The 13,105-nt window shown below is 37.7% G+C and overlaps 1 protein-coding gene across 3 annotated transcripts in view; it reads left to right on the top strand.

Annotated features, from left to right (window-relative positions):
- TMOD3 (tropomodulin 3) overlaps positions 1 to 13,105 on the top strand; it is a 59,355-nt gene that overhangs the window by 22,797 nt on the left and 23,453 nt on the right. For all 3 annotated transcript variants that reach the window (XM_084894561.1, XM_084894562.1, XM_084894560.1), the window contains 2 exons: positions 2,263 to 2,449; positions 3,629 to 3,785. In XM_084894561.1, coding sequence (XP_084750687.1) covers positions 2,324 to 2,449; positions 3,629 to 3,785 — 283 coding nt within the window. In that variant the 5' untranslated portion in view covers positions 2,263 to 2,323. The remainder of the gene's footprint in view (positions 1 to 2,262; positions 2,450 to 3,628; positions 3,786 to 13,105) is intronic.

Raw genomic sequence — 13,105 nt, 5'->3', positions numbered from 1 at the left:
AAACACAAGAGAAAATTATGGTATTAAGAGATGCAGTAAACAAGATGGGTAAGGCATTTTACAGCAAAGGTTTTTTTTTTTTTTTTAAGTAGAAAGAATACACTTTAAAATCATAGAGTAAATACATAAACCAGGAACGTAGTCATTTATTATCATTATCAGGTATTATGCACTATATAGTAATTATATGTTCTAGGCTTTTATACCATTGCCAGAACAGTAAGTGTAGGTTTGTTTACACCAGTATCACCACAAACACATGAGTAAGCTGTTGGGTTTTACATTAAAGGGCTACATTGGATGATAGGAATTTTTTAGCCCCATGATAATCTTATGGGACCATCTTTGGATGCTCAGTCCATTGTTGACGGCACATGACTGTACTGTAAACATCAGTATATTATATTAAAATATATTGAAAATGTATTTTATATTGATTTTTCAAACATTAAAAAAATAGCATGAAGTAATTAATTACTCTTGGTACATGTTCTTAAACTTTTATCAATTTCTTACCTTTGTTTCAAAATGTCTGTTTATGAAGGGAATTTTTTTCAGTGTGGTCTAACTTTTTATCTTTTCTTCTAAAATTGCATGCCCCACCTTCTTTAAAGTTGCATTTTATGGTTACTGTATTTGATAGTGCTGATATTTTCCATTGACTGTTCTCTGCAGACAGTATTATTTTTAATTGAGAAAATACACTCTCAGGATACTTGGTAAGCTTGCTATCTTTAAGTTGGAAATACAAAGTAGAGGTTTACCAAACTTAGTAATGATAACAATAAATTTTTTAACGGAAAAGTTTAGGTTAACTGCTAAATCTATGTGGTGTTAGTGGAACAGGTGTAAGCCAGATCTGTCTTGGGCAATTATACAAAATGCCTGCAATTTAACATCTGCACAAGCACAATTATGTTAACTTGCTTTTTACAGGACTCAGGTGGTTACTAGTCACTTCATTAACTGACAGACCCCTGTGGTGAACCTTCATTTCTTCTTGGGAGATGAAAATGCCTAAAAGGATCCATAAAATGTTACTGAATTGAGGAGAAAAATATATTAGTTAAAATATGATATTAAGTTGGGAAAACAAGAGGTGGGGAGTAAAGGAAATATATCCAAACTTTAAAATACTGGGCGTTTTGCAGCCAAGAAAATTTTTAACATCATTAAGTCTAAAGATTATTTTTTATCCACACAGAACATTTTTGTTGTTGTTGTTATTAATCCTCATCTGAGGATATTTTTTCTATTGATTTTTAGAGAAAGTGGAAGGGAAGGGGAGAGATACAGAGAAAGAAATATGAGAGAGACATCAATTGGTTGCTTCCTGCACACGTCCTAACCAGGGCCAGGGATAGAAACTACAACTGAATCGAACCCACCCAGGACCCTTCAGTTCCCAGGCCAGTGTTCTATCCTCTGGGCACACACATAGGAATATTTTATGAGACAAATGGTCCACGTATATGGCTAAAATTCCTAGAAATACTTAATTTTTGCTTCACTTTTTTACTTTAAGTATCCTTTCCTATAAAACAGTCCTGTGGGTAACTGGAAAGATGCTGTTTATTGAGTCACCTCGTAGCTTTTTGGGAGAGATCCACACAGTAAGGAAATGATGAAAGTCCTTTCTGAATCAAATTCTCCTGACCAGCCTTGCTAGTTAGTGGGTGAGATAGCTCAGCATGGTTTTGAATATTTTACTGCAAGTTTTAGAATACAGTATTTTTTCCTTTAAAAGCGCCTTTAAATTTTTTTAATGCACTTCTAAAAAATTTTCCCTATGACAAGAGGCCGCCATTTCTTCAAGGGGAATGCATTGGTATCACCCCATGTTAATGTTGAGTCAGAAAATAATGTTCTTCTAAGTAATTTACAATAAAACAACTGTACCTTAAACATACTGTGCTTAAGCAAAGTAACATTTAAAAGCCATTGATGGAAAAATTTGTATTTTCGCACAAATTATATAATCTTTTTCACCCTAAAACTTAGTTATCAGAAAATCTATATGCTGTCAAGTAGACAGTTTTGTGGATTTGAATTTTATTCTCTCCTTCCCCTCTTTTTCTCCGGTTTATTTTTGTTGTTAACAAAAGACAAAAGGTAAAGGCATTGAATGATCCATAGAAACGGGTGGTGTGTGATATATGGTCAAAGAATATATCACGTGGAAATTATATTTTGTTGAACCTAATTATCGATATAAGTAGGTGGAGATGATGTTTTAAATGTTATTGTCTCTTCTCTCCATAGTTTTAAAAAAAATAGAAATCACTTGTGATTACATTGAAGAGCAGAAGTGACACTGCAGACCATGGCACTACCCTTCCGGAAGGACTTGGAAAAGTACAAGGACCTGGATGAAGATGAGCTCCTTGGGAATCTGTCAGAAATAGAACTGAAACAACTGGAAACTGTGCTGGATGATCTTGACCCTGAGGTGGGTGCTAGCTAATGAAGAAAAATGAAATAATTTTTCAAACCCTTTGAAAGTAAGTAGCTGCCTTTGAGCAAGTTAACATTTTTTAGGACTTTTCACTGGCACCTCTTTTTCCCCCCCATGTATATGTATAATTTTTTTTTAAACTGAATTTACTGGGGTGACATTGGTTAATAGAATTACAGGTTTAAAGGATACAATTCTATAATACGTCATCTGTATATTGCATTGTGTGTTCACCACCCAAACCAAGTCTTCACTGACACCTCTTTATTTAAATTAACTTTTTGTCTCTTCTCCAGTTTTCCCCTTCTACTTCCATACTGATGTGACTGTTCTATTTTTTATGCATGTATTTTTTTTAATTAATTTCAGAGATGAAGAGGGAGAAAGAGAGAGAAACATCAGTGATGGTGACAGAAAATCATTGATCAGCTGCCTCCTGCACATCCCTCACTGGGGATTGAGCCTGCAACCAGGGCATGTGCCCTAACTGGGAATGGAACCATGACCTGATTCATAAGTCGACACTCAACCTCTGAACCACGCCGCCCGGGCAATATACTTATTTTGTTTTGTTTATTAATTGATTTAGGAGAGAGGGAGAGAGAAACATCAACTGTTCTTTCACTTATTTATGCATTCATTGATTCTTATGTGTGCCCTGGCCCAGCAACCTTGGTGTCAGAAGGGTGCTCTAACCAGCAGAGCAACCCGGCTAGGGCTTGATATACGTGTGTTGTTGTTTTTTAATGAGAAAGTCTTTACAAGGAAATAAAAGTCACTGTGAAGGACTATAATGCATATAGTCATTTAACATTCTTTTGTAATGGATTTATTTTCTATATTTACATGTGTCAATATGCTAAGCTGTTAGTAACCATTAAAAATCTTTTTAATATTGCCCCAGGACATTTTTAGAGTAAAGGGATTTTCCTGCTTATAGAATGCTGAAGAAAATGTTTGTACCCATTTTAATAGTAATGTAAGTGAATACTACCTAATTTAAGAAAAAACTTTGGAACACTTTTACATTGCAACCCTAAAATTCTCTAATACAGTGTTTAATGCCTACATCATATTCTAATCTAGAATTGTTTCTTCTCTGAGTAATCTATGCAAGCATATGAAAATCGGCCTTCTTGGTGGTCATAATGGTTGGTTCTTTCTCTCTGGCAGAATGCCCTTCTGCCTGCAGGGTTCCGACAGAAGAACCAGACCTCAAAGCCGGCCACGGGGCCCTTTGATAGAGAGCACCTCTTGTCATATCTGGAGAAGGAAGCTTTGGAGCATAAGGACCGGGAAGACTATGTGCCCTACACTGGAGAGAAAAAAGGTAAGCACAGAATTTTGAAATCATTAATAGCACTTGACTTTTCTTTTTCTAGACAGGTATGAAGAAAACAATATTTTTAGAGGTATGTCATTGATAGCCTTAAAGATATGATAGTGTTGATTTAAAAAGTTGTTAGAAAATTTGGGCATTTAATTTACATTTTTTTTTATCAACTTGGCCAATAAGTTCCTTCTTAATGGTTTGTTACTGAGGTTTTATTATATTGTGATTTTTATATAGCACTCTTTAGCTCTCCTGTAATAAATATAGAAAGTATACAGAGGTAAAACTTTTAAATCAAAATGTATTATAGAATGGAAATGATGTCAAAGTGCTGCTCTTATCTAATTCTTGTCTTTATAGTGGAATGCCATAAAATAATTCAGGTCATAGTTTCTTTCTTTCTTTCTTTTTAAATAAATATAATTTATTGTAAATTCCCCTGCCCCAAAACAACTACTTTCATACATAGTTTTCAGTCTTTTCCACTGTATACACAGCTATCATTTCTTTTTTCTTTTCTTTTTTTTGAATTCTTTTTCAGGTCATATTTTCAAAAGATGCTTTTTAAAGGATATTTAATAGCCTTCCTTTGTAGTTCATAGTTATAATTGTCAGTATTTTGTAATCATTGTTTTCAGGAAATTTTTCTAGTCGAAGACCTTCCTACTGCAGATTTCACCTTTAGGTTGTCTCAGTGGAGCCTGAGTTCAGCTATGTTTTTAAAAGTAACAATATGATAACATAGGTTAAGTTTTTCTGCTTTCAGTACAGCTTGGCCTAAGCAGCCAGATTGTACTTACACTCTTGTATAAGATACTGCACATGAACACTGGGGAATGGGGGAGCGGCCCTAGAGCTGAGGATCAGCTCCCTCAGGCACTGTTTTTACATCTGGATCCTTAGTGGTCAGGGCAGGGAGAATAGTTAGAGCACAGTGCTTCCTAGTGATACATTAGCTGTTCTTTTGCAAAGGATGCCTTTCTCAAGAATTTGGCCACAGCTCTCTTACATATAAGGGAAGCCAAAAATTTTGTTTTAGTATTCCAGCCTCTGCAATAGAAGAAGACTAGTAAATAACTTCTGAGTAGATATTTCATAAGGTCTGCATCAGGCCTTTTTAAAATTACCTATCACTCTAGCCAGTTTGGCTCAGTGAATAGAGCATCAGTCTGCAGACTGAAGGGTCCTCGGTTTGATTCCCGTCAAGGACATGTGTCTCAATTGCAGGCTTGATTCCAAGCCTGGTCTGGGCACATGCGGGAGGCAACCAGTATATGTCTCTGTCCCTTTGTGTCTCCCTCACAGCAATCTTCTCCCCCTCACTCTCCCCGGCCCCTATCTCTCCCCCCCACCCCTTCCACTCTCTAAAAATCAATGGGTGAGGATTAACAAAAAATAAAATAAAAATATCTATCATCCCCAACCCCTGTGTTTTTTCTGTAGACTGCACCTTGCCCCCACCATTTCTAGCTGAGAATCACTACCATAGCTACTTGTATTAGTCATGTTCTCCAGAGAACAAAACAGGGTGTGGGTGTGTGTGGGAGGGTGTGGGTGTGTGTGTGTGGGGGGGATTTGTATGTGTGTAGAGAGAGTTATTTTAAGAAATTGGCTCATATGATGTGGAGGCTAGTAAGTCTAAATCTGAAGGAAAAGCCAGTAGACTGGAGACTCAGGGAAGAGTAGTAGTAATTTGAGTCCAAAGACTGTCTGCTGGCAGAATTCCTTCTTGCTCAGAGGAGATGAGTCTTTGTTAAGACCTTTAGCAATTGGATGAGCTCACCATTATGTCTTTACTCAAAGTTCACTGATTAAAATGTTCATCATCATAGAAACAAATATTTGACCATATATCTGGGCACTGTGCCCAGCTTTATTACACATAAAACTAACCATCTGTTAGAGGTGTTAATGTCAGGTACCTCAGTTTGGGCCAGAAAAAGATTTGAAAATCATGCATAGTTTCAAGTGTGGAGAAACTGCAAAAACATCAGTTCCTTTGTATTTGTCATAAAAAAAAAAAACACACAGCTGACTCTATTTTCATCTGTGCAGTCATCCCTCTAACAGTATAGCTTCAAGTCTTTTTATATAGAATATAGTTTAATGAGAATACATATTAGCTGGTTACCTTTTACTAATATATGTGCTTCAGATAGACTTGGGGAGTAAAATTAGGAAGAAGAATAGAGGCAGAAACAGGGGGAGAGATGTGAGAAAATGATATGGCAGGAAAAGAATATGGAATTGGAGGATAAGAAGATAAAATAAAAGAGATGAAAGAGCTGGATTGGTCCTAAACTGACCCAGGAAGTTTCCCAGTATGCTTTTGTTTTATAATCACCAGTTACCTAGGAAAAGATCTTGGAGGATTAGGGGAGGTAGGAAAGAAGGTAGAGAATTATGGAAAACTAGTGGCCTGCTTTACAAATCAGGCCCCAGCTCGTGCTCCCAGCCTCACAGCCCTGCCTGGCACCCTGTGTTGGCCTGGCACTGCTTCCTTACCTGCTCCACCATCCCACCTGCGGGGCAATAGATTGGGGCTGAGCCCCCCTCCTGGCTCCCTCAGTGCCTGGGAGCTGGCAGCAGCTCTGCCCCCACTGCTGCCGCTGGTCACACCTTCTGTGGGGCAATCAGCAGGGCAATCAACCACTTGCATCCACCTTGGCCTGGCGCCTCCAGCTCACCTGCTCCACCAGTCCTCTGCAGTCCCATTTCATTCATCAGGGTTGGCTGCACCTCCACTGCTGCCTGCACTGCGTCACCATGTTCCGTGCTGCCCCCTGGTGGTCAGTGCACATCATAGCAAACAGTCAAACAACCCGCCCAAGGGGACAATTTGCATATTAGGCTTTAATTATATAGGATAAGAAAATACCAGAGTTGAGAAATTATAGAGATGAGGAATATGGGTGACAGTAGGGGGCGAAATGCTGTATTCTTAACTATAGGGTGATAGTTTTTGTTTTTTATATACTTAAATTTTTTTTTCTTATTTCTAACATTAGGTTTGAGATGGTTATGAAATAAATTGAAGTAGTTGAATTAAAAAGCAAGTAATTTTGCATTCACAATCAGTTTGTTTTTATAATGCATTCAGTATTTTTACTGCCACTTTTAGCTACGTATGTCTGTTAAATATTTTATTTGTGGGCCGTTACGATGCAGTGATGAAGGCCATGGCATTGAAAAAATATAATGAACTTTTTATTGAAGTATGACATGTTTATAGAATATGCACAAATCAGAAGAATAGAGATCCATGAATTATACAGTGAACATACCCATGAAATCACAAGGCATTATCACACCTCTAAAAGGTCCCTTTATGCTTTATCCCAGTCTCTACTTTTCAAAAGTAACCATTACAGCTTCTAACATGACTGCCTAGTTTGAGCTTTATATCAATGAAATCATACATTCTGAGGACCTGTCTTGCCTACTTTATAAAGTTTTTGTGAGAACCAAATTTATTAAAGGGTACAGTGAAATCACTATAAAATCCTGTGCAGTGTAAAGGATCATATGGTGATGTTATAACCAAACAAGAGATTTATATTTTCTCTTAGAGGAGTTATCCAGAACCAGAGAGATGAGTTTTTGAGTTTCAGCAATTCATTACATCCAAGCAAATGCTACACCGTTAGACTGGGTGGGGTCAAGCTTTAAAAGCCGTGTTACAGTGCCATAGGCCTGAAGAAGGGCAAATTCATCCACAATTGGGAACTTCGGCTGTAGAACTCTCCTTTGAAATATAGCTAAAAGCCAGCTATAATCTTCTCAGACTCATGCTAGGCACTCATCCTTAAGTTAATTAGCTTTGATTATCATTAGTCCCTAATATGCCTTCCTTTTTTTGGGGTCTCATCCCCAAAATCTTGATCATTCAGAATATCCTCAGAATAATTCGCCTATTGTTATTAGCACACTTCCCAATCAAGCTAAATGTGAATTTTCTCCTCAACTCTGAAAATCCAAAAGGTGCTTTTTTTAAACATGGCTCTCTGAACAGGTAAAGTCCCAAGTTTTTTACTAAATAGCTTATTTCGTAGGAGATAGACTTTCAGCTTGAGGATGTCTTCCCCAACTGTAGAGGTTCTTTGTAAAACTGTTGGCAAATCTATCTTTCATAAGAAACAAAAGCATCGCCCTAGCTGGTTTGGCTCAGCAAATAGAACATTGGAATGGAAACTAAAGGTCCCCCAGGTTCAATTTCGGTCAAGGACACATGCCTGGATTGTGGGCCAATCCCCGGTAAGGGGCATACAGGAGGCAGCCAGTCAATTGTTCTCTCTCATCATTGATGCTTCTATCTCTCCTTTCATCTCTGAAATAAATGAAAATATATATTTAAAAAATAAATCACCTTCATTTTTTAAAAAAAGCATTTACTCCTTTGGTGTACTTACTATTAGATTAGTTAGAATTTGTTAAATGTGTCGTTGGTCTCTAAATCATTTTTTATACTAACATAACTGCTCTATGATGGCAGTATTAACTTTCTGTGCCAGAAAATGTTATAATGATGTCACTCAATTCCTTGAACTTTTCCCAAGTTACATGCCAAAATCACATAGTGATCCTGTACATTGCTTTAAAGATCAATCAGATGATACTCAATTGTTTTAAAGCAAAAAATTGGGAACCACTAAGAGGAGTAGTTACCCAATTATTCAAGTCAGTTACTTTCTCATATTCTGAGACCAATTAAATGACAATTAATTATATTTGTTACTCTTTCACTTTAATGTGCACCCTCTTTCTGGAGCTAAAATTATATAGAATGGAACTGAAAATTAGATATTTCAGGATTTTTCCTTTTGACCACAAACAAAAACAGTATACTCACACCAAATTTTACCTTTCTAGATCATCTCAAAATGTTTTAAAAAGACCTGATACACTAACAAGCACACTTTCAGAGTTGTTATATATAGATAAATTAGTTTCATTTGTGATTTCTGAAATGATTGTTCATTCATAATTGTATATTTTATTGAATTAAAAGTGTATGTCGACATCTAAGAAGGAGGAATTGATGCTAATTAAGTGAAGTTCAGGCATTGTCTTCAATGCATTTGGGGGGATATTTTGTCCTACACCAGTGGTCAACAAACGCATTGGTCAACAGAGCCAAATATCAACAGTACAACTATTGAAATTTCTTTTGAGAACCAAATGTTTTAAACTTAAATTTCTTCTAATGCCACTTCTTCAAAATAGACTCGCCCAGGCCGTGGTATTTTGTGGAAGAGCCACACTCAAGGGGCCAGAGAGCCACATGTGGCTCTCGAGTCCCAGTTTGCTGACCACTGTCCTACACCAATAAATGTTCTGCTTTTAACAATGTTATTTTATTGGGGGCAGGGGGGGAAAGTATTTGGTAAATAGTAAGGCACAGCTAACAAAAGACGTATTAAGGATTGTTTTTAAGTGCATTATTTATAATAGATTCCACAGTATACATTTGTTCATCTAAATCTAACAAGCTCATGGTAGAAATGGTATTAATGGTATCAAGTAATCTTTTCCATGAGTCTACCGTATTCAAAGGAAGCAAAGGGTTGAGAAAATTAAAGCAGTACCAGAATTCCAATATACATTACTTTTACTTGAAGATATAATATTTTAAAATGTTGGGAAGTTTTTCACCTCTTTCTCCTTGAAATTTTGCAAAATATGTAACTGAAGCATTGAGCAAGATAAGGGTAAAGGAGAGTATGCATCCAGCTCTTCTCTCATTCCTAAGAATAGTGAACATGCAGAGTGCTGACTTTATAACTGATTATTATTTCCTGTCATATTTTTACATATCTTGAGTATTCTGTCTTCAAGACGGATAAAGGCATAAGAGCCTTGTGATGATTTTGACACTTGGAAAATAATTTGCCCCAGTCTTTACTATTTCTTGCTGATTCTTGTTTTGTTTTACTTTGCCAGGAGTCTTCCTGCCCATTTCTAAAATCACACTTCACCCTTACTCAGACTAAGACTTTTTTCCTGGGTGTCTCTGAGCTTATGGACAGACCGAACTGCACCTTGTACACCACACTTAGGTGCACCAGTGAATTCCTTTCGAGCGTCTGACTCACCCAGATTGGGCTACTCCCTTCCTCGCAGAGCACAAAGGCTCTCTCCCAGTTGACCTGTGGGGTAGAGCCATGTATGCTTTTTGTTCTTTTCCCTTCCCCTCCCTGAGAAAGGAATGCCCTTAGGTTTCCTTCTCACGGAGCTCATTGTCCTGCCCTGTTTACTAAAGGTGAACTTAACCAGATTTTCTTCAACTAAAGACTTCTCATATACTTTTCAATTTATTTACTTACAGTTGCCTTAGCTTTTCAGAAAGCTTACTGTCATAACTCCTCTAAAAGAAACTCTCCTCACTTTTCGGAGTAGTAAAGGAAAGGCAGACCTGATCCCTCAGTAAACCAGAAAGATGGTGGTTATAACCTTTCTAAATCAACAAGGTTATGTAACTGCTGATGAATAATTATTTTCAAAATTCAAGAGAAAGACTGGCTCTTATTTTGTACTTGCATCTTATGAGTTCTAAATGCCCCTTATATGCTTCTAAAAAGTGGCCTTCCGCCCTGCCAGTGTGGTTTAATAGTTGATCTTTGGCCCATGAAGCAAGAGGTTGCTGGTTCAATTTCCGGTTGGGGCACATGCCCAGGCTGTGGGCTCAGTCCCCAGTAGAGGGCATGCAGGATGCAGCCAATCAATGATGTTTCTCTCTCAATCGATGTTTTCATCTTCCTTCCTCTCTCTCTAAAATAAATAAAAACTTTTTTTTTTTTTTTAATTATCTTTCCAGGTGCTGAAGCTGATATTTGTAATGGGTTGCTTAAATTAGTCATGCAGATGCTGGCACTTCCTTTTTAGACAATTCATTATATCTTTTGAATGATTCACTAATTACTCTTGGGATAAGGAGTTAACCAGATGGATTATTCATCACTCATGTTAAGACCTCATTTTATAGAATATTTTCCTTGGTAACCAGACTCACTCTGGATATTCTTTTCCCTCCAATATGTCTGTATATAATTTACATGCCTTAGAATGTGGCCTTTAATTGTTCTAGAATCATATTCTGTAAGGCTTTATTATTAGGGGTTCTTTAAATTATTAATTTAGGATCATTATGTCCTCTTGCTGAATTGCTCATTTTGTTATTATGATACTAGAGGCCCGGTGCATGAAATTCATGCAGTTGAGGGGGTCCTTCAGCCTAGCCTGTGCCCTTTTGCAGTCCAGGAGCCCTCAGGGGATGTCCAACTGATGGTTTAGCACTGCTACAGATGTGGAAGAGGCTCCCACCACTGTCACTGTGCTTGCCAGCCGAGAGCCCAGCTCAGGGCTTCTGGCTGAGTAGTGCTCCCCTATGGGAGCACAATGACCACAAGTGGGCAGCTCTTGCATTAAGCATCTGCCCCCCTGGTGGTCAATATGTGTCATAGCGACTGGTCGTTCCACTGTTGGATCAATTTGCATATTAGCCTTTTATTATATAGGATGACCTTCTCTATTCCTGGTAATATTCTTTACTCTGAAATCTACATTGTCTGGTATTAATATAGCTAACCAACCTTGCTTTCTTCTGATTAGTGTTAGTATATTATATTTTCTCTAATTTGTCCCATCAGTTCTTTGTTCCAGTTCCTCTTTTTTTTTTTTTTTCTTTTTTTTTTTGTAATATCTTCCATGTCTCTCCTTAACTTTTTAAACATATGAAATATAATTATAACTTTTAATACCCTTACTGGCTAATTTTATCATCTGTCATTGCTGAGATAGTTTTTTGTTTGTTTTTCTTTTAAATATCTGACAAGTTTTTATTTCTTCCCAGGACAGCTGGATACAGCTGCAGAAACATGTCATTTTATTTTCCCATCATGGAAACAAATGAAGTAGGGAACTTTTCTGATTAGTTTAAGAAACAACAGACTTAAGTTACAAAAACATTTCCCTGCTTTTAGAGGGAGGAGAGGGATATGCAGTGTTTTGATTTTTACATCATTCCAAAATGTTGTTCTAAACAAAATTGATAAATAAGTATTTCTTAATTAGAATAAAGGTTACAAATGAAATAACTAATCAAAACCAACATCTTTGGTTTTAATGTCAAAAGGAGAGAAGAGTTTTCTCGTGCTCTGAGGGTAGGTCATCAAGATGATGCCCAGGGAAGGCCCTGGGTTCAGGTTCAGTTTAGTACTCACTCTGGTAGGGCGGCGGCGGCTTCTTCTTCTTCTTCTTCTTCTTCTTCTTCTTCTTCTTCTTCTTCTTCTTCTTCTTCTTCTTCTTCTTCTTCTTCTCCTTCTAATTGATTTTAGAGAGGAAAGGGGAGAGAGAGAGAAATAGAGAGATACATCAATGTTGAGACAGAATCACTGATCAGCTGGGACCGGTTTGGCTCAGTGGATAGAGCGTCGGACTGCGGACTGAAAGGTCCCAGGTTCGATTCCGGTCAAGGGCATGTACCTTGGTTGCAGGCACATCCCCAATGGGGGGTGTGCAGGAGGCAGCTGATCGATGATTCTCTCTCATCGATGTTTCTCTCTATCCCTCTCTCTTCCTCTCTGTGAAAAATCAATAAAATATATATATTAAAAAATAAAAATAAAAAAAAAAGAATCACTGATCAGCTGCCTCCTGCACGCTCCCTACTGGGTATCAAACCTGCAATCCAGGTATGTGCCCTTGACCAGATTTGAACTTGGGACCCTTCAGTCTGCAGGCTGATGCTCTATCCACTGAGTCAAACCAGTTAGAGTTGATTTGTTTTCTTATGGATTGAATTATCCTGCTTCTTTGTATGTTGATATATTTTACTGGATGCCAAACATTATGAATTTTAACTTGTTGGATGCTGGATATTTGGGTTTTTCTATAAATGTTCTTGAGCTTCATTGTGGGAACAGTTTGATCCTTTAGGGTCTTGCTTCTAAGGTTCAGTAGGTGGGGAATTGGAGAAGTGTTCATTGTAGGGCTCATTATTTCTCTGCTGCTGAAGCAAGACCTTCCGAGGTCTCTACCCATGGTCCTGTGAATTAGGAGGTTTTCTGCATTGACTGGTGGGAACAGGTTCTAGTCCCAGCCCTGCATGAGCCCAGGCATTATTATCTCTAATATTTTCAGATGTTTTTTCCATGGCCCAAGGTAGTTTCATAACATACATGTGCTGATCAGTACTCTGCTGAGTACTCTGAGGTGGTCCTCTGCAGATCTGGCTCACTGTCTGTAAATCTCCCCTCTCTGGTAGTCTGTCTTGCAGATGCTAGCTGCCTGATCTTTCTGCATCCTCAGTTCAGAGAGTT

This window comes from Pipistrellus hanaki (genome assembly GCF_964339955.1).
Source record: "Pipistrellus hanaki genome assembly, chromosome: 1".
Taxonomy (NCBI): Eukaryota; Metazoa; Chordata; class Mammalia; order Chiroptera; family Vespertilionidae; genus Pipistrellus; species Pipistrellus hanaki.
Note: the sequence above shows the minus strand (reverse complement) of the source record. Positions and strands in the feature narration are given on the sequence as shown.